At 37.6% G+C, this 26,074-nt stretch overlaps 1 protein-coding gene across 1 annotated transcript; it reads left to right on the forward strand.

The window, feature by feature from the left end:
• The first annotated feature begins 3,734 nt into the window (after positions 1 to 3,734).
• On the forward strand, positions 3,735 to 23,974 carry LOC134657461 (uncharacterized). The gene is made up of 7 exons (XM_063513021.1): positions 3,735 to 4,417; positions 11,027 to 11,146; positions 13,463 to 13,664; positions 16,881 to 16,971; positions 17,813 to 17,912; positions 19,553 to 19,718; positions 23,767 to 23,974. The coding sequence occupies exons 1-7, from the start codon at positions 3,820 to 3,822 to the stop codon at positions 23,972 to 23,974; spliced, it is 1,485 nt and encodes a 494-aa protein (XP_063369091.1). The 5' UTR covers positions 3,735 to 3,819.
• Positions 23,975 to 26,074: the final 2,100 nt, after the last annotated feature.

The raw sequence follows: 26,074 nt of genomic DNA on the forward strand, positions 1-26,074 counted from the left end.
CATACATACAATAGGGATGATGACACATGTTGAATTTTATAACAAAATCTAGTAAAATAGATAGCAAATGAGAAATTTATCACAATATTGTGGATATAAAAAAAAATTAAATATTACAAAAATACAGCACCTGAAAGTTTCAAAATTTAAGTTTTTTTTTTTACTTTCAAAAACGAAATAAATATTCCTCACATTTTATCAAAAAAAAAAGATTGTATAGCAACTATGGTATATAGTTACATAAACGCAATATTTCACCGACAAAAATGCAATTTTCTTGTTTTGTTCATACTTCCAGATGCGATCTCAGTGACCTTGACGTCACGTTCACATAGCGATTCGTTATGGACGTTTCGAGAGTGAAGTACGACTGTCGGACTTTGACTATCATTTCTGACTTTTGTATTGCTTCAATGCAATGAGTCCCATACAGACATTTGATCCCAAAAACAAACCTGATTGATTGATACCATAAATGAAAATTTGTCATCTAGCCTATTATATGGTAGGTAACCTAGCCGGGTTTCTCTTACCCGACCTGACCTTAAATTTTTTTGAATAACGCCTTTTATTTATTATTAACTAGCGACCCGCTCCGGCTTCGCACGGGTTAACAAATTATACATAAACCTTCCTCTTGAATCACTCTATCTACTAAATAATTAAAAAACCGGCCAAGTGCGAGTCGGACTCGCGCACGGAGGGTTCCGCACCATCAACAAAAAATCGTGTTTGTTGTATGGGAGCCCCCCTTAAATATTTATTTTATTTTATTTTAGTATTTGTTGTTATAGCGGCAACAGAGATACATCATTTGTGAAATTTTCAACTGTCTAGCTATCGCAGTTCATGAGATACAGCCCGGTGACAGACAGACGGACGGACGGACGGACGAACAGCGAAGTCTTAGCAATAGGATCCCGTTTTTTACCCTTTGGGTACGGAACCCTAAAAACCGCATCAAATTGCGTAGTTTTAAAGATCTAAGCATATAGGGACAGACAGCGGGAAGCGATTTTTATACTAGTGATCACGAGGTCTAAGTTCGGGACGAAGTGCTAATTACATTAAATATTTCTATAGAAAACCAATAACATCAATGTCAATCTTTTCTATGTCTACAACCAATCATAACAAATTTGTTTGAGTAAAAATACACGTGTCACCAAATCTTTGCATCAAACGTTAAATAAAAATGTTCCATAAATAATCTTCTTACAGGCCAAGCCACACCGGATGCGTGTGCGTGACGTGCACGTACACGTACGCGTCCCGCTGCGTTGTAGAATACGAAAACACATAAGAGAGGACACACCGCTTGCGTGACGTGTGCGTGACGTGCGCGTACGCGTGACTTGCACGCAACGCAGCTCCGACGAGACAAACCGGCTGCGTACTGCGTGCACGCGTCCACGCAGCGGAGCGGCAACGTCGCTTCGTTGCGTGCAGTGATGACGTTGTGTTTAACTGCGATCCCTATGAGAGGGCGAACCGAGCAGGTTCGGACACGCACAGCTCGGTGCTGCATAGGTGCTGTGCGTGTACACGCGCAGCTCGCTTGTATTTATTTACAACTCGGTCGGTGCGCGTGCTGGTTTTTAATATGGATTCAGTGATAAAAGAAAAACTAATTAAAATCTTTCGTCAATACGAATGTATATTTACAACATAGCACAAAGATTACAAAAAAATACGTCTTATATAAATAATTTGGCCTGTGGGAACAAATCGATGTTAGGTATTAACCAGGCATGTTATATGTGTAATAATTGCAATGGCGGCATTAGGTGAGCTGCTTCCATTTGCAACGGGAGTCACATGATGTAGGTACTGTCGCAGGAGTATTTTATTTTACTGCACGCATGACTGAGCTGCAGCGTGCACCTGCGTGGCGTGTGCAGCACACTGCGTGGCGTGCGCTGCGTAACGTGCGCGTCACCCGGTGTGACAGGGGTGCTGCGCACGTCACGCAGCGCACGCCACGCAGCGTGCTGCACACGCAGCCGGTGTGGCTCGGCCTTTACTAGAGAAAGGGTCCACTTAAAATCAAAGGGTTTGAAAAGGGAAAAGTAACGTCGTTACATCCACCTACATACGTTCCGAAAGGGTTAACCTGATTACGATATTTGCGGATACAGGTAGTTTAGGTTTGGGTAGTTTAAGCTATAGATTTAGAAGTTTATTTGGAGACTTTAATATCTGGTTTGAAGAAGGTCAGATTTAATCGATCTAATGATTTCACTGTTCACCGTAAAGGTTTCGTTTATTTTAAGTATACAAGATACTTTTTAATTGTCTAATAGTTCCGTTCCCAATATTATTCTTATAGGTTTATTATACTCATAAATCTTAGATTATAACCAAGTATGAACTATAAGAAACACTTAAACAGTATAAGTTCATCAGTTGTATGACCTTATATTTCTTTTACATAAGTACATAACAATAGGTATATTAATGGGCATAGACTAGGAATCCTCTAGACTGAGTTTAGAGCAATTATTTCATGAAACCGATGCTGCCAAAAATACGGGGGTGCGGGGGGACGAGGTGAGCGAATCCCGTGCCGTGATTGGTCCGTTCAAAGACACGGACCAATCACGGCACGGGATTGACTCGAAGATGGAGTAAAACTACCGTATAAGTGGCAGAGGGGGTAGCGTTACTATGCTCAGTCTAGAAGATTCCTAGTCTATGTTATTGGGATATTAACATGTCTTTAAAATGAATAGTTTATTAAACTTGGCGTGATCAACATACCCTACATCTGTCTAAATAATTTCCAAAGATCATTGTTCATCTGATCAATGTAGGACACAATATAGATAAACGTCAGTTTTCTATTAAATCAGACCATTTCGTTTCCCCATAACATAATGCCGTATGCAGAAAACGACTGAAGTGCGCAAGATCTCAAGACTCAGATACCTCTTTTTTCCTTTGTAAGGCATATAATGCTAAAACAATCGGTGGGAAGGCATAGTCATGTCATGTAATACAGTTTTTCTCACAATTATTTAGTATTTCTTCTGTATTACTTCATCTTCATAATTATGACCGTAATATAATTATTGCGGAAGTAATAAGAAATAATTATAAACGAATGGCTTCAATGGAAACCATACTTATTGGAAAGCTGAAGGAAAAACAAAGAGAAGACTTTGGCATTAGGTACTTAAATGTTTTTTTCTGTGTGTATGTGAAATTTACCCTTTTGTTTAAAATAAGTTTTTGGCAAAAATTCCATTTTTGGTACAAGCTTTTATCGCTGACTGTACTTTTCTTACGACAGACAACTAATACTTATCGAGAAAATTCTAAAAACCCCTAACACAATTAGGATGCGTTGTTTCATCACAAGAGTTCCTATGGCCACCTCCTGTCTCCATCATCAGATCAGTTCGACAGTACCATATTATTGTATTGTCATCAGAACTACATACAGCTGCCAATTTTCATGACGCTACGGTCCTTGGAAGATGGTTAAATTAGTTACCTTAGATTCCATTACATAGTTACATACAGGTCGACCTAATAAAAGCTTGTTAAAAACTTTTAACTGCAAAGCAAACTGCAAGCTTTTAACGGCATGCAAATCGTAATACATTACTCATTCTCTCATTGTCCGTAGCTAAAAATCATAAAATATGGCGGTTTTATCCTAATCAAACAATTTTTTTTCTCAATAGCATTTTTTTGTATTATCCTCAAATCTATATTCATGCTTGTTCCTTTGTTTCAGATTTCAATGACCTCAACGAAATCTCAAGAGCACTTCAATATCATCGGTAATGAAGTTTGATAGTGATCCCCACAATAATGGATCTCTTACTTGGAACAGACCAGAAAAGGCTTAGCAGATCAGAATGGAGGTTCGCGGAGAGAGGCCTTTTAGTCATAACTTATATATTCCTCCTTATACTACAAAACAATTGTCAGACAGTTCTTAGTAATGAAACAAGTCAAATAGAAAACTTAACCAAAAGAATAGACAGTCTAGGTAATAAAGTAGAATCTAAACAATGCCATAGTTGTCAAAGTAGTAATAAATTTGAAAATAAAAATGTAGAGTCAAATGAGGAGTCAGAAAATTTTATTGACAATATGATAGAGACCGTTGGAGAATTTACAGAAAAGTTACTGCTTGTGAATAGAACTGAAAAGCAATTAGAGAATGAATTAGAAAGGATAGTAGATGATGCTTTGAGGATGGACAGGTTTGTAATAATAGATGGTGTTGAAATCAAATCTATGACGAAAAGAGATTCAAGAAAGTTGAAAGATGAAGCAGAGTCGAGAGCACTCTTCAGTACATATACGTATGAGTATAGATTACTGCAAAAGATAAAGAATTTTGTAGAAACTCATATTATTTCAATAAATCTACCAAAAGCTGCCAGATTTATCACTTTCCGATGTAAGTATGAATAAGAATTATTTATTATTTATTAAATACCGTTTTATGTATCGATACTAATACTACCTAAATACTAACCCACTGCTGTGAAAGACGTGAAAGAGATTTTTAAAAAATGACGCAGGTGAGGTAAATTAGACGAGGCTCTGTAAGTACTTTCATTCCCCTGGCCATACACATTTGTAAATTTCCAGGAGATTCCGCTTTACTAGCATCTCATGTTTTGGTGAGTGTGTATCCCGTTCCAAGTTCTATCTACAGCCAAAACGTCTAAGCGGAATATTTATAGCCAGGGAAATGAGATTGCTGAAGAATGACCGACCTACATACCTCGGCGCACCTCAAAAATTTATCTAGTTAATTTTGTGTAGGAAAGTATTACCATGCCCTCCCATTCCGAAGGCCGTATAATTCTTTTTAAATCGATATCATAGATGGCGCTATATGTCACAATCGGCGATAACGAAATTTTTATCTTACAGATTAAGATGTATTAAGAGACATTTAAAGTGTCATAAATTAAAAACATTATAAATGAAATACAAACATTAATAACAACACGAATTCAATGCATTCATTTTCAAAATTTGAAATCACAATTATATCGCGACTGACTACGTTATGAACAACAGCGCAGGACAGTTATGTGGAGCTGTCGAAGTAATATTGAATATTGTCACTAGATGGAGCCACCACGGTTCTAATATGTGGAGTTTGATTTAGAATAATTACATTTGAGTTATGAAACTTATGAATTACGAAATTTAGTACATAATGTAAAAAAAATAGATCGGTCGATAAACATGCCTACTCTAAATGAGTACCTATTTTTTTTAAAGTAGGCCTGACGTTAAAATATAAATTTAAAAAACTCGTAAGCCGATGTTTTTCAAAAGAAATGAATGCTTTGTTTTTAAATACAATGCAAGTTTTTATTTCGCTTGATGTCCAAGTCAAACGCACATTTTACTCCTTTATTGACCGACGCGTTTGCGAAGGTCTCCGTTTTAACTCGGGCCAAATTTCGTTTGAGGAGAACGTTCTCCTCGGTTTAATTCTCAACCGATTCTCATCAAATTTTGTGACCAGATTCTAGGATAAAATAGTTTTTTTTTTCAATGTGATTATTTCAAAATTGCGGAAACAAATATGTAGTCGTATCAATATTATAAGAGCATTTCTTTTCTTTTTGAGATATATTTACAGTGCTTGGCAAAAATGTAGAAATGTTGTAATGGTATAGGCGGTATTTAGATATGTATGTAGGTTTTTACTCGAAAATAAGTAGCCAAATTTCGTCAAATTGGCTAAGTGCTATCATGGCGCAGTTTGCAAACAGTTGCTTTGATGCATGGAGGTTCCAAGTTCGAACCCCAGTAAAGTGCGCTGCTAACTTTTTGTAAATTTTTACACTTATATTATTGTATTATTATTTGTGCAAAGCACGGGTTAAACGTATTCGTTTCATTTTTCCAATCTTTTATTAAACTTTTTGTTAATTTAGTTTTCCTAAATAATTCTAAACGGCGTACCCATATATTTTTTATTCAGTTTTAAGCTATGCTCGCGAGGTCTACAGTTTATTAATTTCCTTGTTGTAAACGACGATCGGCTTAAACCGCGAAAATCGAAGTTTGCAAACTTCATGAGGTAGAACAAACTAAATTGACAGCGATTTTGATAACACAGACTATGCAAGTGTTCTTTTAATTACATAATCTAATAGAAGTTTGATGTTTAAAATAACACTAATAAAATATGCTTGGTATGACTCATGCAACTATCTCTGTCACTCGAATTACAACTTAATGTTAGTAAAAGAGCCCAAAATTTGCAATATTCGGTGTTCGCGGGTCGCGGGGCCTGCCTAGTCGAATTTTTGTTGACGGACAAACTCCGACAATGACTGCACTCATGACTACGACGGGAAGTATGGGGGTGGTCATGATTTGGTCATGGACTGGCCACGGTGTGACATGCGAGTTACCCTTGAAAAAAATGCTACCTAGGTGTTCGTATTTCCAATGCAAGGTCATGACCGCCATGACTGGTCAAAAGTCGATGTTTCGTTTCTAAACTGAACACAGTGCGCGTTTGCAAACTTGAATTGACAATACGGTGTGTTATATCTATAGGTTTGTATTTATTTTTAATTTAATACGAGTACTTATGTTCTCAATCGCTCCAGCGTCTCAAGGCCGCACAGCGACGTGCACACGCACACTCGGATTAAGTACTAATTGTAAGGTGCGTCTGTGTGCTTACAAAAACTACCATACAACTAGGTACATAGGCGTGAACGGCCACAGTCATTCGTGCCGTCCTCTTCTTCTTTCTAATAGGAGCGACAGGGACAGCATGCACGGTTTGAAACTTCTAACAGTTCTAACCATGTTAATAAAAGAGGGACGGGCAATATATCTCGCCGCGAGATACTGTCGTGCCTATCATGGGCTAGCCCGGCTGTAAATATTTGTTTTTAGTGCAAATATTTCCTTTTTGTATTTTAAAATACTACAAAATAAATCGTGTTACTGCCGTTTGTACGAGAATGTACATTTTTAACATGAAATAAATGTTTAATAAATAAATAAATATTATAGGGACATTCTTACACAAATTGACTAACGATACAAATGTGTAATATACAATTAATACTTAAATACATAGAAAATATCCATTACTCAAGAACAAATATCTGTCTCATTATATAAATAAATTACACTTTATTTTCAATATAAAAAAATCGATCGAGTAGGTAATTCAAGGTCACTTTTTTTGTAACGTTGTGGACCTGCTACTTACGGGTTAAACACCCTGACCATGGAAACCGGCATACCCTTATTATTTTCCCTCCTCTTTTTTATTTCCGAGACTTGGTGCGCGACTGACACTATCAATAGCTGGCGCGCTCGAGTAACATTTTTAATAACTAATCCGTTTTGTATATATGTTTTCTTAGGTACAGTCAGCAGCAGAAGTTGCTAAGCGGGCGAGGCGTTCATAATTACCTTGACGCGCTCTTATTCACTTAACAATAAAGTCGCGTCAAGATTATTTTGAACACCTCGCCCGCTTAGCAACTATTGCTGCTGACTGTACATGATAGGACAAGTACGGCTACCATTAATTGACATTTGACTTTTACGCCACCGACTGCGTGAACTCGATCGCACCAATACATCAATGCGAGTGCGAGCGAGATAGACTGCGATCGACTTCATGCAGTCGCTAGCGTACCTAAACGTCAAATGCCAACTCATGATAGCCGTAGCGAATAAGCTACAAAACTTTTAGTAGCTAAATAAAAAAATGAATAAATCGGAAATACAATTAGTTTATTTATTAATTTAAAAGCATGGCAAAAAAAAACGTTACACACATTTTTTATTGCAATATTACGAAATAGAATGTAAAACACGCAAAGCAACGTACATATATGGGGCATTATCTATGAAAAGGGACCTTATTGTCGATGGCGCTTACGCCGCACAGCGTCGCGCGGCATTGTATTTATATCAGAGCATCGTTAATAACGGCGTAAGCGCCATCGACAATAAGGTCCCTTTTCATAGATAACGTCACATATGCTACTTAGGGCGGTGCGCTTTTTTAGTATGGGATTGGCGGATTGGGTATCTGCATGTACTATGTAATTATGTATGTACTAGTATTTTATGGGGCATTATCTATGAAAAGGGACCTTATTGTCGATGGCGCTTACGACGCACGGCGTGGCGCGGCATTGTATTTATACCGGAAACCGGAGCATCGTTGATAACGATGTAGGCGCCATCGACAATAAGGTCCCTTTTCATGGATAACGTCACATATGATCTGTGATCCTTACAAAATACCTACTCCTTCCTTTCCTATATACATGGTCTTTTTAGGGTTCCGTACCCAAAGGGTAAAAACGGGACCCTATTACTAAGACTCCGCTGTCCGTCCGTCCGTCCGTCCGTCCGTCTGTCACCGTGTCACCAGGCTGTATCTCACGAACCGTGATAGCTAGACAGTTGAAATTTTAACAGATGATGTATTTCTGTTGCCGCTATAACAACTTAACAACAAATACTAAAAATAGAATAAAATAAAGATTTAAGTGGGGCTCCCATACAACAAACGTGATTTTTGACCGAAGTTAAGCAACGTCGGGCGGGGTCAGTACTTGGATGGGTGACCGTTTTTTTGCTTGTTTTGGCTCGACTCGATATTTGTTTATGGTGCGGAACCCTCCGTGCGCGAGTCCGACTCGCACTTGGCCGGTTTTTTATTTCATAATAAATCTAAGAAAATACCGCGTAGTATTATATCTATATCTCTAGGTACTAATATGGGGCATTATCTATGAAAAGGGACCTTATTGTCGATGGCGCTTACGCCGCACGGCGTCGCGTGGCCTTTTATTTATATCTGAACATCGTCAATAATGGCGTAAGCGCCATCGACAATAAGATCCATTTTCATAGATAACGTCACATATAAATTTAGATTTTAATATGCGCATATTTTTTCAAGTTAATACTTTCGATTTTATTTAACGGACGTTAAAAATAGATTGTTTCGTCGGCGCGACCTTGGGCTTTGGGCCTCTCAAGGCCATGTGGACGGCACGCGGCAATGCAACGCTTAGCTCCAAGAATTATTTTATTAAAACAGATCATACCGCAATGCCGTGTTCTTTCTGCCCTAATGTGAAGCATAGGTACGTGCTAGTAGTAGATACCTTCAAACCAGCATAAGAGTCCTCTTTGATTATGCATTATTATTGTGTATCTCAAAGTCACAGTTATGCTGGTTTACCCGAACGCTTGTCGTGCCGATTTGCCGAAGCAAGGTAAGCGATAAGAATACGACAAGAATATTTACAATACAAAAAATATAACAAAAAATTAAAAAGTCAAATTGATTTCATAATCGTAAATTATTTCAAAAAAAATAATAAAAATAAATAAATTTCAATTTTGTCGCCGATGGCTGAAACGCCCTCTAGTAATGATTGACCTTAAAAATGAATGTGATGTGTAGGTTTAGTGCGTGAAAGCTACAACAGATGTCGCGCGAGAGGTGTTTTGACGCCATTTCAACGCATGTTTGTCGTAAGAGTTTTATTAGCTCCGTGGGGCTCCGTGCGCCATCTAGTTTGTTACTGTGAACTAAAAAATTGCCTACAAGTATTTGCTACTTAGGACGGTGCGCGTTTTTAGTATGGGATTGGGTATCTGTACTAGTATTATATGATCTGTGGTATTACACACCCACGCCGTTAACACCCTGGTACTTATTTACATTTAGCGTCACTTACAGACGCCGTAGCGTGGGCGTAATCTAAATATCGAAGTGTCCAAAAAGATTCCAGTCTTTGTAGTCGTGAGACTTAATAGACGGAGATCTATTCCCGGAAAATTGTTGTTGTTTTGTTTGCTTTATCATCTTTATTACTGTATGGCTACCATCAGTTTGGCACTGACATAAACGCCATCGGGAACGTAATTTACTTTCTATACATCTCGCTCGTACTCGCATATTAGTGCGACCGAGATGTTAAGAAAGTAAATTACGTTCTCGATAGCGCATATGTCAGCTTTGACACTGTCAGTGACTCGTGGTACGGGCTCTGGATCCATGATACTGGCAGTTGTTCAGCTTTCGCTGCTCTAATAAACTTTAACGATTTCTGGGGCGAGCTTTGGACTATTAAGCCTCGATGCAATTTTTTAATAAATTTAGTAAAGCTTACAAATATAATAATATTATTAGTATAAAGTCAAAGCTTGGAGTTTTTTCAAACAGGCAAGAAAATACGTGTAGTGACTCGAGACGAGACCACACTGGAAATATTTTACGTATACTGGACGCAAAATTTGAACCCATTCACACTTATAAAATTTTGGAAGTTAGCTAGCTTAATGAACGGGCATTACTTGGTGCTGTGTTGACTGTGATAAAGCAACGCTTTTACAACTGGGGGCCTAGCCAAGGTGACAGTTGTTGATTGATATTATTTTTTTGCCTTATCTTTGTACGATTATCATTTTGGCTATACTTCGTTTTTTTTAGGATTAGAAATTTGGTAAACAATCTTGATGTGTCTTTTAATTGAAAAACACTTTTTAGAAATCAATAACTATTACTTATGAAAGCAGAAGACTTTAAAAGATCGTATTAGATTCATAATTATTACATATTTACCGTAACTTATTTTTAAAAGCTGTTTTTCAATTAAAAGACACATCAAGATGGTTTACCAAATTTCTAATCCTAAAAAAAACGAAGTATAAGTAACCCCTTAGCGCCACTTGCACCTTCCCCAACCGTGGTTGACCGGTTAAAACTGGAGTTGTACCATGGATACCAGTACAATTTGACACTGGGTTACGGTTTAACGGGTTAAACCCGGGATGGTGCAAGTGGCCCTTAAAGTCTTAACTTGTAACAAGTTTTAACAAGATTATAAAATTCGACTTGCCTTCTTATAGACATATGGCGTTATTAATAAACGGCTGCTAACTTAATCAGGTGATGATCGTCGTTTGTCCCTATTTGTCGTTATGCCATAGAGAGGGACAAACGACGGTGTAATGATGTAAGTACTTAATGTTCCAGCCTTTGGCCTAAAGAAGTTGTTCGTGCCACTGCTCTTCGGCGCGCAGCTGTTCAAGGGGATGCTGCTAGCCATGTTCCTACCCAGCATCCTAGGGAGCTTCGGGAAGATACTTGGAAAAGGTAGGTTTCGTTTATTAGTTGTAGGAGTTTCAGGCGTCCATAGGCTACGGTGACTGCTTACCATCAGGCAGCCCGTATGCTTGTTTTCCACCGATGTGGTATAAAAAAAAACAACGGGTTGCACTCAGGGAGTGCCGGCAGAAGTGAAAACTCAATGACTAGTGCAAAATGCACTATGTATAATTGAGGTTAACGCCATCTAGCGTTATTTCGTCGCATTACCTACTTGAAGCCCCTAAGCACATCACTGTTAGTACTCGAGTTATAATTATACCAGTTAGAGCGAAACTCACTAGATGGCATTTAAATCAATAAAGAAAAACTCAATGACATTAAGTACATGTAACAGTTTTTCGATAAGGTCGCGTGTCCGTCTTACGGTCACGTGATCTCTCGCGAGTTTAACATTTTTCCCCTACCTCAAAAAGTGCACAGCGCCGCTATTAGAAGTTTTCACTTCAAAAAAAATGTTAGGAGGCCGGTATCGATTTTAGTCGCAAAAATGTTACGTAATAGAAATAACAAGTACTGGTATCTATTAGTACGTCTTATCTTGCACTTTTACAAATCATTTTTTTGAAAACAGACTCACTAAATTAGTTATGATTTTTTTTCTGATGGATGTTTAGGTAAATCGTCATTATTAAAAGGCAAGATGAGAAGACGTGCTAATAGAAACCAATACTTGTTATTTAGATTTTACGTAACAAAAGGTGTACAATTTCAACGACTAAATCTATCAATTTTACATTTTGGCTCTAAAATCGTTAACGGACTCTTAGTCTTTATTTGTACTACCAGTCACTTTTCGGTTAAAGAAAACATCGTGAGGAAACCGGGCTACTCGTAATCCCAATAAGGCCTAGTTTCCCCTCTGGGTTGGAAGGTCACATGGCAGTCGCTTTCGTAAAAACTAAAACTAGTGCCCACGCCAATTCCTGGGATTAGTTGCCAAGCGGACCCGTGAGCCGTGTTAAAATACCGGAACAACGCGAGGAAGATGAGTCTTTATTTGTACTAATGTTAGGTAGTAGTAGTAGTAGCTGATCGGCGACAGTGAGCGTTTTCCAAAAAAAAATCTGAGACCCTGATTCTCGCAGATCTGGATTTTCTTGGACTCATTCTGCTCAGAATCGTCCGCATTCTCTATCCTACTATTAAAAAAAGATGTCGTAAACGAGTTATAATTCATCACTTAAACTATCTACTTAAACGAAAAACAAAAAACATTTTTTTATACCTTTCTTTCTTTCTTTCTAAAGTATGCAGAGAAGACCCGCTTTGAAACGTTTTTCGGCTATAATGTTTTTTTTTTTTGAGTTTGACACTGGAGGTACATATATTATGTCATTCTTCCTATGTGATAGAGTCTGTTTGGAAAGAGAAGAGTCGTGGAATGTATTGGGCCCCATACATTCCACAACTCTTCGCTTTCCGCACAGCTACATAACCCATCTGCCTGAAACCACAATGAACCAAATATATGACTATCAACACAAAACGAATATCTTTCACATTCAATAAACTGATTGAGTGAGAAGCCTGTCAAAGAAAACTTCTTGAAGTAAAGTATAATAAAGCCAATTGGTTCAATTCAAATGCGTAACTCAGCCAAATTGAATTTGTTAAGAAACTTCTAACTTCCATCCCAGCTGAATAAAATTGCCAAAAGGCTAAAAAAACAGTCTAAATGAACTAGATAGCCAATAGAACCATCAAGTTTTCTTTCTTAATTGTAACTCGTATTCTTCCAGAGCTCGGCGGGGGTGAGCTATTTACCTTATAATTTGACGTGAGACATGTCAAATTAGAATAAAATAGAACTTATAGCCGATAGAGTTCATAATATTTTTACTTATTGACTGATTCCAATGACGTACAGATGTTACATAAATATTTTCCATCGTATTTTCACTGAAACGTACGAACGTACGTAAAAAGTACTGAGGTTGACTAAATTAAGTAGCATGACAAATATGAAAGTTTTCGAGAAAATACGAAGGAAAACAATTAATGCACCACATCTGTAGTAAATATGAAACATTTCACAGTAAGTCAGGAAACAAGTCTCTCTTGGGTTCCTGAAGTTAGTCTTCTTTGGAGCCATCAGAATAATATTTTAGAGTTACAATAGGCTCTAGCTGAAAGGAAGGCTGAAAGGTACATACATAGGTTTGGCGCACACGAGACTTGGTAGGGCTGAGTTGGTGAACGATCCTCCAAGCCTGTTCTACGAGTATGAGAGCCTCCGGCACAGTCTGCTCGTTTGCTTCCTATTACATAAAAAAAACAAGTTTAAATAAATATACATTCCAGGAATCTCCCAACTCTCAGCATCGTCCAGCCAAGCGTCCAACCCTCCAGCGGTCGACGACCAGACATCGTATAGCAACGACCAGAAGGACTTCATGGCTTACGAGACGGATCCGACCGGCGCGTACGCGTACCCGCAGGACGGGATGTATGTCAACGTGGATCCAGCTGATGTCAACGATTTGTCGAATGTGGACATGTCCAGGTAAGCAACGATTTCAACATCGCATTTAAAATCGGGGGACAGGCGTTAATAGGTTCCACAAGTCCTCATATACAATGTAATTTATGTACCTACTTTATAGATCAACGATACACCATTAGATTAGAATAGAATAGTTTATTCGGAGACACACAGATAATAGACATAATTACACAAAATGAACATAGTGAAAATAAAGTGTCACGAAATGGCCCCATCTCAGCATGTTGCTGAGACATGACATTATATGTTTAGATTGTTTAGATACGTATAAAGGATAGATAAAGCGCTTGTGACACTTCTGAAGCTTTAAAAAAGGTGACGGTGTTCACTCGGTCACATAGACGCAGTCACAACTGCGGTATAAAAGAGTGACTATCATACTTCAGTAAATGTCAGAAGGGATTCATGGATACGAGATGGATCCGACCGGCAAATACGCTTGCCCGCAGGACGGGATGTATGTCAACGTGGATCCTGTGCTGATGTCAACGATCTGTTGATTATGTCCAGGTAATTCATACAAATTAAATTTTTATTGTGGATTTTGTCAGTTTCTTTGGATGTTTTTCATAATTTAAATATTCTGGCTAAAATTGATTGATAGAATAAAACTTAAATAATTACTACTACAGATACACTACAATTTTGCGAATATCTTAATCTTTAAACACTCATACTATACTACTTGGAAACACTCATAGAATTCACGCGTTCAAGAGACCCCGGAAACCTTTTCGATAAGGTGTCTTGGGATTATTTCATCAACATAACCAATTCCCAAATTCAATTTAAAAATTTCACAAATTCAACGACACTGATTCACAGGCAAAACGTTGAGACGTCATGTTTATAATTTATCATAGGCGTTTTCATAAACTGTATGTAGGTACCCCCTAAAAATGTGTATAGACAAACACAAGTAGGAAGGGGTTTTCTTGATTATTTTACTAAGAGTCCATCTAATCTGACTGCACTTTTTTTTATTAGCCTATTTGGCATCCCACTGCTGGGCAAAGGCCTCCCCTCGTACATTTTGCTTTAATAAAAAAATATAAAAGTTCCCCTAAATTATACAAACATCGTGGTACATCCAGTTATATCATGGGAATTCGACGTTTATGGCGTCACATTTTGCCAATGCAAAATCTGTGCAGAATTAGCTTGCTCTAGATGTTAGCTGGACGGGATGCCTCATAAGGATAAGTTCGCCTTTGTACTTTTGTACTTTCTTATATATTTATTTATTTATTTAAACTTTAATTGCACAAAATATATACAACAATGTACAAATGGCAGACTTAATGCCAACTGGCCTTCTTTATTGGTGCAATATACACAATAGTACAATATACAAATAATATATTATTAAGTAGTGGTACAACATATATTTGCTATAACCTATCCTTGTTTCGTACGTAATAAAACGTTTATTTTTTATCTCGCCCCAAATAACCCCTACATACCCTCCGTAATTACGGACAGTTAGCCAGCACCGGGGCTTTGATCCATATGGCAATCAACGGGGCGCATTCATTCAGAATTTGGGTCAGAGCCTCAAAGGACACGATTGCGGGTTATAAATGATTTAGGTGACGATTTGTCTTTGCCTGATAAGGGATAAGTGGCGGCTAACTTAAGTGCCACTTGCACCATTCACTAACCCGGGGTTAACCGGTTAAACCTAGAGTTACCATGGTTACCAGTACAATCTGACACTGGGTTAACGGTTTAACCGGTTAACCTTAAGTGTTAAGTGGCGCTGAGACTCGCTGGTACACGGACCCTTTTTTATAGGACATTCTTACACAGATTGACTAAGTCCCAAAGTAAGCTCAAGAAGGCTTGTGTTGTGGGTACTCAGACAACGATATAATTATAATATACAAATACATAAATACATAGAAATCACCCAAGACTGTTCGACCCAAAACAAATATCTGTGCCCATCACACAAATAAATGCCCTTACCGGGATCCGAGCCCATCAGGACCGCGGCTTAACAGGCAGGGTCAGTCAGTGGGCAGTAGATATTTTAGTATCAATAGATTGTGTCAAATCAAATTGATTCAGGATTTGGGTCAGAACCTCAAGGGACGTAAACACTGCAGGAGCAGAGGTCACGACGTTTAATGCGATTTGTATAAATCAAATGTTTAAGCTTGATTTTAGAAATTTTAAAAATACTTATAGAAACAAATGAACACAGCATTTTCGCTAAATGGACACATCACAACCATGTTTTAAGGGGCCCACTGATTACCAGTCCGCCGGACGGTATCGGCCTGACAGTTGTTCGGACCTGTCAACTTTTTGTTCTGACAGGCCGATACCGTCCGGTGGACTGGTAATCAGTGGGCCCCTTTACCCTCTGCAGAACTATACAGACAAATGTCGGCAGTAGAAGTTCCTAAGCGGGCAAGGTTCAAAATGATCTTGACGCGACTTTATTGGTAAGGGCATAAGAGCGTGTCAAGGTAATTGTGAACAACTTCTGCTGCTGACTGTACATGCAATCAAAAAGTTTTGCACCCGGCTTTCGCAGGCGGTTAAAATAATAATCCACTCGAAAAATTAAATTTCATTCATCAAAGGTTCATTCCAATTTTCATTCCATTCAAAGAATAATTTCTTATGTTTCACTGAGGCAAAGGAAGGAACTTCTGCGAATCGAAAGTTTTTCTTTTATCTAAACTGGCTTTGTATTGGTTAAATAAATATAAGATTAGATTGCAAACTGTCTCGCAGAAGCGTTATTGAACTATGAATATTTTAAAATATTTGTTGGCTTTACTTATTAGATGTAATATTTGATTCGCGTCTTTAATCTTAAACATACCTACGCGTATGAAATATCTATGAAGAATGATTAGGAACTGTGAATTTTAGTCATTGGTTTGATTAGGTATTTTATAATATTTTCTTTATTTTTTATTTATTAGAGATAAATCACAATTACACAAAATTTTGATCCAAAAGCATCGTTAAACCAGAATGGTTTGTCTCGATACTCCATTCCGCAGTAGTTAAATAATTAAATTTACAGTACAGTACTTAAAACACATCACATCACACATGATTGCAAAAAATCACAAACTGAGTATAATATATAGGTATACATGTATATGTTTATGTAATATTTGCGAAACATTGTGTTTGTCTTTAATTTTAGGCCAGTCTACTAAGAGATTTAGTATAAATAGTGGTTTTTTTTTTCAGATTCGGCACTGGAGGGCATAAAGTGGCGTATTTGCCGACCAAAAATGGCTACTACAAGAACCAATTAGCCTCAGCTACAAACAACTACAAGGTAGGTACATATAAATAATTCCCTAAAACCAATAGACCAATGAAATTAGATGTTTTAGAATAATTCATTCCCAGCAAGCTGTAAATCGTTTTAATACGTACCTCCATTTGATCCTAAATGCGTGTAATCCGAGTTTGCTCGATCCAAGGAGGTGCACCGCCGATAAAGGTCTATCGCAATTTTATTACCTACTTTTCAACTTTGTTGCCGCTTTCCAACTCTGCCGAACAGAAAAATATTAAACATACCTCGGCCAGTAAATACGTCAGCTTCGCCTCGGCCGATATATATCCGACCTTTCTTACTTTATGGCCCTAGATATATATTATGTAAGTAAAATACTATTTATTTCCGACGTTTCGACGCAGGTTAAGTTGCATCAGATCTGCCCCTTAGGTTTCCGACTTACTCCCTGATTGAGCCATGGTAAAAACCAGGACTACTCTAGGACAGAAGGGAGAAGTCCTCGACAAGAGCACACCATGTACACTCTCGTTGCGTCATTTGAACAGCTGATATCGGCTACGATGGACCTAGAAACTGCTGCTGCCGTTGTTCTTTGTGCTGTTAACTACTACAATTATTTACGCATACCTACAACTAAATGAACGAGAATGTACATGCTTCGTCTCGTTTGCCTCGCGAGAGCGAACGAGACCCTTTGACTCGGCCGCAAAAAACCGACACGCGACCGAGACGCACCGAGGCGAGACCCGAGCGGGCGAGACAAGGCGAGAGCATCATGTACACTCTCGTTCTCGGTCTGTCTCGGGGTGTCTCGCCGAGAGTGTACAGCCGGCATCATAGTTTTGGTCTCTTAATTTTTTTTGTTATTTTCCAGGTATTCCAGAAGATTCCTGCTTCATCTATGATCCTGAGCAACTACGATCCATTTTACTCCCCTCTGCTATCGAGGCTGGATGGAATCTTCGCTAGACTAGGTAAGTTTGAAACTTCCCAGATCTTTATACAAGCTTTCATTTAAAATCACAATAATGAATCTTGTAGGGTCGACTACAAAGAGATGTATCCACTTTTTCACGTTATTACAAGGCAGTAAGGTGAAAAAGTGGATATATCTCTTTGTAGTCGACTGTACCTATGTTTGTTTAGTTTTCATTGTCACATAATTATAAAGATATGATTTTGTAATTTCAATGTATGTAATTTTATGTCAGTACTGTCTGAATAAATTAGGTACAGAAGCCATCGTAATCTTAAATAAAAGCCAATTTATTTACCAAATATAAAGTAGGCACCACAGTTTCCAATTTGGTTCGTCCTTCGCACCAATCACATTACAAACACTCGACACACTGAAGACTTCATTAAAATAATATGGCGTCAAATAATCTCATTTACTTATAATCAAACGTGATTATTTGACAACATTTCGTTACACGCCCTAATAAACTCAGTAAAACGGCAATCTCGCTAATAATGACGTACGTGTTACATTCTACCGGTTTGGGCCCTTTGATGAGCTTAAATTCCGGAAAATGTCGTCATTGTATGCTACTTAGAGTAAATATAAGATGAGATGAGAATAATGATAAGATGAGATAAGGTAAAAGACAGTTTATTCAAGTAGGCATATTACAATGCGCTTAATATGAACGTCAAATGAAGCTACACCGGGTCCAACCCTACACCTCTGCCCCGAGAAGATTTAAATCCCCCCTCAATTGGCGGAGGGTATCCCAATATGGGACCGGCAACAAACTTGGCGGGACACATTTTTTCAAAAAATTACATCTTATAATTAACATGCATTACGAGTAAATAAGGAAAAAACTACAATTTAAATTACTATAGAATTCATGCAATTATACACATAAGGTACTTTTCTTTATAGAAATTATAATTAAGATCGGGAGTTGGCCGATCCAAAGACAGCCTCCTGAAATGGGGAATCAACCCGGGACAAAGTGATGCACTATGCGAATGTGGTGACCATACAAACAACGCAACATACTTATGATGCGGTGTTCCCTGTGTCCAACTACGTGCACTACAGAAGACCCCATAACCCCGGGGGGTTGGAGGTGGCAAGATATTGGCAAAATATTATCTAGTTGAATAAACTATCTGTCTACTTAAATAAACTATCTTATTTTTATCTATAAATTCTGTTCCTAGATAAGTCTTGGAACTTCGACGAATCAGAAGAAATTCTGAATCCTTCCCAAGTGACTCCTAACTCCACGCTCTCATAGGATTACTTCTTCATTCCTCTTCGACTTCAGTTTCAGTTTTTAATATTTAACGCTCGAACACACTTAAATCTAACAAACTTTTACACTCACACATTCTTAGATTTCATTCACACACTTTTCACTACCTCCTCACAACAACCTTACACATATACAAGTACACACTCCTCTCCCTTTCCTAAATAATTCATATTCTTATGTTTAGTATAATAATTATAAATTTTATTTCTGGTAACTCGTGATGATCATGACCCCCGCGGTACAGGCCATGCCTAGTGCGAGGCTCACTGTAACGTTCCTGCTAAACTTTCATTATGAATAAAAATATTGTTATTGGTATTGTTATTGTTAAATATAAATTGTTTCAGGTTTAGCCCCCTCGGAGAACACGATGGACACGGGCGCGCAGGTCGGCGGGCAGAGCCTCAGCGACGTGAAGTTGGAGTCATGTCGGGAACAGCTGATCTGTCTCATGTACGCCAGTCCGGCCAAATACGCCCCGTACAGCAACCTCGTCTCCGCTCAGTTGAGCAGGTAAGTTTTTTTTTTGACTTTCATCTGCCATCGGCTTTCTTAGCCGTAATCAGATTGTATGTATCTATACATTTCTTTTTCAAGGTGGTGGTCCATTAACCACCATTCCTTTTCAGGCAGGTCAAGTTTTTTAGGGTTCCGTACCTAAAGGGTAAACACCCTATTACAGGGACCCTATTACTAAGACTTTGCTGTCCGTCTGTCTGTCTGACTGTCTGTCGCTTTGTCTGTCACCAGGCTGTATCTCTCGAACCGTGATAGCTAGACAGTTGAAATTTTCACAGATGATATATTTCTGTTGCCGCTATAACAACAAATACTAAAAACAGAATAAAATAAAGATTTAAGTGGGGCTCCCATACAACAAAGGTGATTTTTGACCGAAGTTAAGCAACGTCGGGCGGGGTCAGTACTTGGATGGGTGACCGTTTTTTTGCTTGTTTTGCTGTATTTTTTGTTGATGGTGCGGAACCCTCCGTGCGCGAGTCATCATGAACCGTGATAGCTAGGCAGTTGATATTTTCACAGATGATGTATTTCCGTTGCTTTTATAACAACAAATACTAAAAACAGAATAAAATTAATATTTAGGTACATGGGACTCCCATTACCCATGCAACAAACGTGATTTTTTGCCGTTCTTTGCGTAATGGTACGGAACCCTTTGTACGCGAATCCGCCTCGCACTTGGCCGTTTTTTTTTTTCGATATTTCGATACTGGTATTGAAATATCGAAAGACTAATATTGGATTTTTTTTAATTTAGTAGTTAATTTTCCTGATGTACTTATATGCCTGCCCAGCCAAACACGCGCCTTAATTGAACTCTATGTTCGTTCATCAACAACACGACTTAAAATACTTAAACCAATATACAACACAAATACTTAAAAACTATGTATAATTCCTAAATATTCCTTGACGAATCATTTGTGAGACTATTAATAATTCTTAGATGTAACAGTATGCGGCAAGATTTACTTCAAGGGTATTAAGTACCTAAGGCTCAAAGGCAGTAAATATTATATTATACCTAAGCAAATAGGTCTCTTGTACATAATAACAGTCTACACCCCGTACCAGTTGCCTACACGCTGTCGATTTGAATGGGGTGGAAATCTATAATAGTCACACATAAATCAATGGATTTTACACTATTTTAAGTTATATGCTTTTAGTGATAAGGAGTATAATCGTGAGTCAATGTCGAGTCGAGTTACGTTGTTCTGGTTCCCAAGTTTATAGAAGGGTTAGAAATATGGGTGTTATGTAACTACAATAAGTCTACAAAGTTGTTAAAACTATTTTAGTGGGCGCATTCAGTCGGCTATGACCGACTTTTCAAAACTGTTGAGAGAAGACATTATTTCAATTTCAATTTCAAATATTTTATTGCGTTTCATGTGTAGGTTACCCTGTCAGGGCATTGCAAAATCTCATAAACTACTAAGTTTTAGGTACAAAACTAAGTTTTAGGTACAATTTTTTTATTTATTATTAATTTATAATTGATAATATATTATATTATTAATTTAGGTTATATTGGATTTGTGACTTGTGAGTGTGACCCTGCCGAGGGTTAAGACAATTATTTGTGACCTACGAGCTGGCGCATTTTTTGCACAAAAACTCAGCCTCACTGTGCAAGTGTGCAGAGGGGGAACGCGGCCAGTATCCTGGTAAAAATGCCTCAGGCTAATTTAGGGTTAGATTTATGATTTATTCATTTTGTTATTTAATCTCTGTGTTATTAATAAAGGAATTGTGTATGCTCAAAACGAATAAACAATGTTAAAAAAAAGTTTATTTAATAGTCGGTCAAAGTCAAATGATTTTCTGGTTGGTACATACAAAAAGTATGTGCGAACGCTACGTTTCGCCGTTTTTTCATTTTCATTTCAGTTTCATTTTTTATCAATCATCATTAGACAAACGATTTTGCGGGCAGAAGCTATAGTAATACATACAACGTAACTAAGTTAAATTTATTTCTGAAAGAGTGCACCACGGTACACAATAATGTAGTTCTTTGCACTTTCGACTGCACTTTTAATAGTTATTCCACAATTTCGAAGCATACGCTGAAATCTTGAACGCAAAGTATAGGTACTTTTCCGAGTATCTCAAGGGAAATACATACTTTCGGTCGGGATAAATCGGCTTTCTGAAGTTAGATTTCGAAAGTTTCAGGTGTTATAGACTCGCTATAAGTTAGAATTCGAAAGTTTCAGGTGTTATTGACTCGCTATAAAGGCTAAAGGGGCATATGACTCGCATAAGAACGAGGTTGCACCTTGGAGTTGGAAAAGTTACCTAAGAATATCTTTATACAAAATAAGTCGGAATATTTTCATTGTTTATTGTTTAGTTTAGTACCAATATACCGAGAAACTTTATTTTAAATTTTTGAACTATGTACATACTACTTAGCTGTTTCTTTATTATTTAGTAAATTCCGTGGAGCATTGATGAGGCATGAAGCTTTCAAACCCGAGGTGGTGGGTTAAATTAATGAGTTTCTTGGATAATTAAAAAAAGCGGCCAAGTGCAAGTCGGACTCGCCCATGAAGGGTTCCGTATTTAGGGGATTTATGACGTATTAAAAAAAACGACTTACTAGATCTCGTTCAAACCAATTTTCGGTGGAAGTTTGCATGGTAATGTACATCATATATTTTTTTTAGTTTTATGAATCTCTTATTTTAGAAGTTACGGGGTGGGGGGGACACATTTTACCACTTTGGAAGTTTCTCTCGCGCAAACTATTCAGTTTAGAAAAAAATTATATTAGAAACCTCAATATCATTTTTGAAAATATCTATATACCCCACACGTATATGGTTTGATGAAACATTTTTTTTTGAGTTTCAGTTCTAAGTATGGGGAACCCCCAAAATTTATTGTTTTTTTTTTTCTATTTTTGTGTGAAAATCTTAATGCGGTTCACAGAATACATCTACTTACCAAGTTTCAACAGTATAGTTCTTATAGTTTTGGAAAAAAGTGGCTGTGACATACGGACGGAGAGACGGACGGACAGACGGACAGACAGACAGACATGACGAATCCATAAGTGTTCCGTTTTTTGCCATTTGGCTACGGAACCCTAAAAATATTTACGCGTCAGCTGATCTATCGTGAGGTGTTTAGATTAGACTAACCCGCCCCCTATTGAATACCCACAGTACAAATACCTATGTGCTCTGTTTATGCTAAAATTGAGGACACGTAGCGATGGTCCCCTGCAATCTTTTGTATTTAACAAACAACATAAAAGAGCATGCAGCATACACGTGTAGTTTTATGTTGTTTGCTACTCGTAAACCTAAATCTACAAACCAGGAATAAAACTCGAATCGATAATCGTGTGGTAAGCCAGCGGAACGGGCCTTTGATCGTCACGCTTGTATCATCTGCCATTAAAAAAACATTAAGGCGCATATAGTGATATGGTGGAAATATTCGCTGCCATCGAGTGAAGTCTCGGTAGCTCAGTTGGCAAAGCGGCATAACGTGAAATCAATTAGTGCCATAGTTTTTAATGAGGCTAGGCTAGAGAAATGAGTTTATTCGGAAGAGATCCCTTACAGGAATAAGTTCGCCTGTAACTTCCTAATATATCTTGCTATTGGTATATTTTTAGGTACCTAACCTACCTATATAGGGCCCGGTTCGGATTTTGAACTAGATATCTAGTAGATATCAACAAGATATATCATTGTCAAACAAATGTCAAAAGTGACGTCTTTGTTTGAAGAAACGTCACTTTTGACACTTGTTTGACACTGACATATCCAATCCATAAATAGTTTCGATATCGGGCACCCTCCCGAGGGCACCAAATTTTGATAGGTATTTTTATATTTTAGTTTTAGTTATTTTAATTGTAGTTAGGTTTAGTTTTATATTCCTATCTATGTCTTTTAGTATTTTATATTAATAAATGCCCCTATGTTTCGATATCTAATATTTGACGTATCTTAAAGTTCTAATATGGCTGATACTTTGTTTCGGATACTTATGTAATATTACTTAAATACCTTTTCAGGGAACTGAACGAGCTCCGGCGCCCAGTCTCCGACAACCCAGAAATCCTTCGCTTCTTCCGGTACATGCGCGCGGCGCGGCGCGGGCAAGAAGGCGTAGATTGTGCGCGCGCGCATCCCGGCTGCGCGGCCAGCACGCCCCAGCACACGATGATCGCCGCCTACCACGACATCAACAAGCTCGTCACAGCCAGAAAGCTGAAGAATTAGGTAGGTCTTTACTAAAGCCAGGCCTATGGAACTCTCCGCGCTAGCTCGGATTTATGCCTACGTATCTCGTCCTTCCGGCGGTAGCCAGCCAGTTGGTTGTCACCGCGCGCTCCGCTCGTATTTTTACGGTAGCTACAAGCTATGTAGGTACTTTTTAATAAAAATTAAAGTTGTAGGAATTGTAGGTAATATTTTTTACGAGACATTTATAGTTAGATATAACTAAGACAACAAAGTATTTGAAATACGCGTAGGCAACCCTAGAGTTAGGTCGGCGCGCGCGGTGCGGGGAGCGGCGCGTTGAAGGTCACTCCATTGTATTCTTGTGTAAGTATCAAAACGGTATTTGCGGTTTTCTTTGAGACATAAGTATCCTGTTCGTAAGAACTATTATTATAATATGTGCTAAAGGGGCGACGCCCCCTTGCTATATTTAAGAAACTACTAACAAGGAAGGGTACCCAAGGAAGGGTACACGTGTCCATTATTTTTTCATGTTCTCCAACATGTATTCAAACCAGTAATTAACTAGAAAGGGTATAGCCGGGTAAGCATGGCCAAACTGCCCTTAGCGAAAAAAACAATTTCCTTTTACTGGATTATTAACCTATGTATATGTAGTGCTTTCACCAAATATTAAGCCTCAAATGCTTCAGATTTAAAAAAAAAATGCAAAAAAAGAAAAATCATTTTTATTTTATTACAGCCAAAGTACTAATCCGATTTCTTTGTAATTTGGGTATGTTGTATATACAATTAAGGTCGCTTTCTGAAAAAATTAATATTGAATTATCTCTTAAAATAATAGTAAAAAATTTAGATGAAAATTTTCAGAAAAATAAAAAAAATACATGCGAGATAGCGACAGTTATCAAATTTACATATTTCATGTAGAATTTAATAATGTTTAACATATATTTTTTTCAAAAATTAAAATCGGGATTAACGGTGTTAAAAACTCGAATTTGTAATATCCCATAATACCTTCTCTTCATACAAAATAACTTGTACGTTATACTAGAAAGTTATATTCCCAACGCAATTTGAATTTAGAACGCGACTTATTTCGCTGAGCGCGGACCTTGAACTCCGTGGCTGTATGCGGCTAGGGCGAACGGCATTCAGAGATTTAAAAAGCGGCCAAGTGCGAGTCGGACTCGCCCATGAAAGGTTCCGTATTTAGGCGATTTATGACGTATAAAAAAAAACTACTTACTAGATCTCGTTCAAACCAATTTTCGGTGGAAGTTTACATGGTAATGTACATCATATATTTTTTTTAGTTTTATCATTCTCTTATTTTAGAAGTTACAGGGGGGGGGGGGGGACACATTTTACCACTTTGGAAGTGTCTCTCGCGCAAACTATTCAGTTTAGAAAAAAATGATATTAGAAACCTCAATATCATTTTTGAAGACCTATCTATAGATACTCCACACGTATGGGTTTGATGAAAAAAAAAATTTTGAGTTTCAGTTCGAAGTACCCAAACCCCAAAAATTTATTGTTTTTTTTTTCTATTTTTGTGTGAAAATCTTAATGCGGTTCACAGAATACATCTACTTACCAAGTTTCAACAGTATAGTTCTTATAGTTTCGGAGAAAAGTGGCTGTGACATACGGACGGACAGACAGACGGACAGACAGACAGACATGACGAATCTATAAGGGTTCCGTTTTTTGCCATTTGGCTACGGAACCCTAAAAAAAGCGCGGGAACAGGAAAATAGGCACGAATTTTATACAGAGCGTTAACGATTGAAAAATGTCTGTTCCTTTGATGAATAAAATACGTCACATTCTAAATTCAAATTCGTAAAGACTGCGTTCACAATATACTTCATTCGTTTATGACTACTTAGCTTAGCTTTGCTTTGTATGAAGAGAGAGTATTATGGGATGTTACAAATTCGAGTTTTTCACACTGTTAATCCCGATTTTAATTTTTGAAAAAATATATGTTAAACATTATTAAATTCTACATAAAATATGTAAATTTGGTAACTGTCGCTATTTCGCACGTATTTTTTTTATTTTTCTGAAAATTTTCATCTCAATTTTTTACTATTATTTTAAGAGATAATTCAATATTATTTTTTT

Source organism: Cydia amplana, chromosome 20, assembly GCF_948474715.1.
Source record: "Cydia amplana chromosome 20, ilCydAmpl1.1, whole genome shotgun sequence".
Taxonomy (NCBI): Eukaryota; Metazoa; Arthropoda; class Insecta; order Lepidoptera; family Tortricidae; genus Cydia; species Cydia amplana.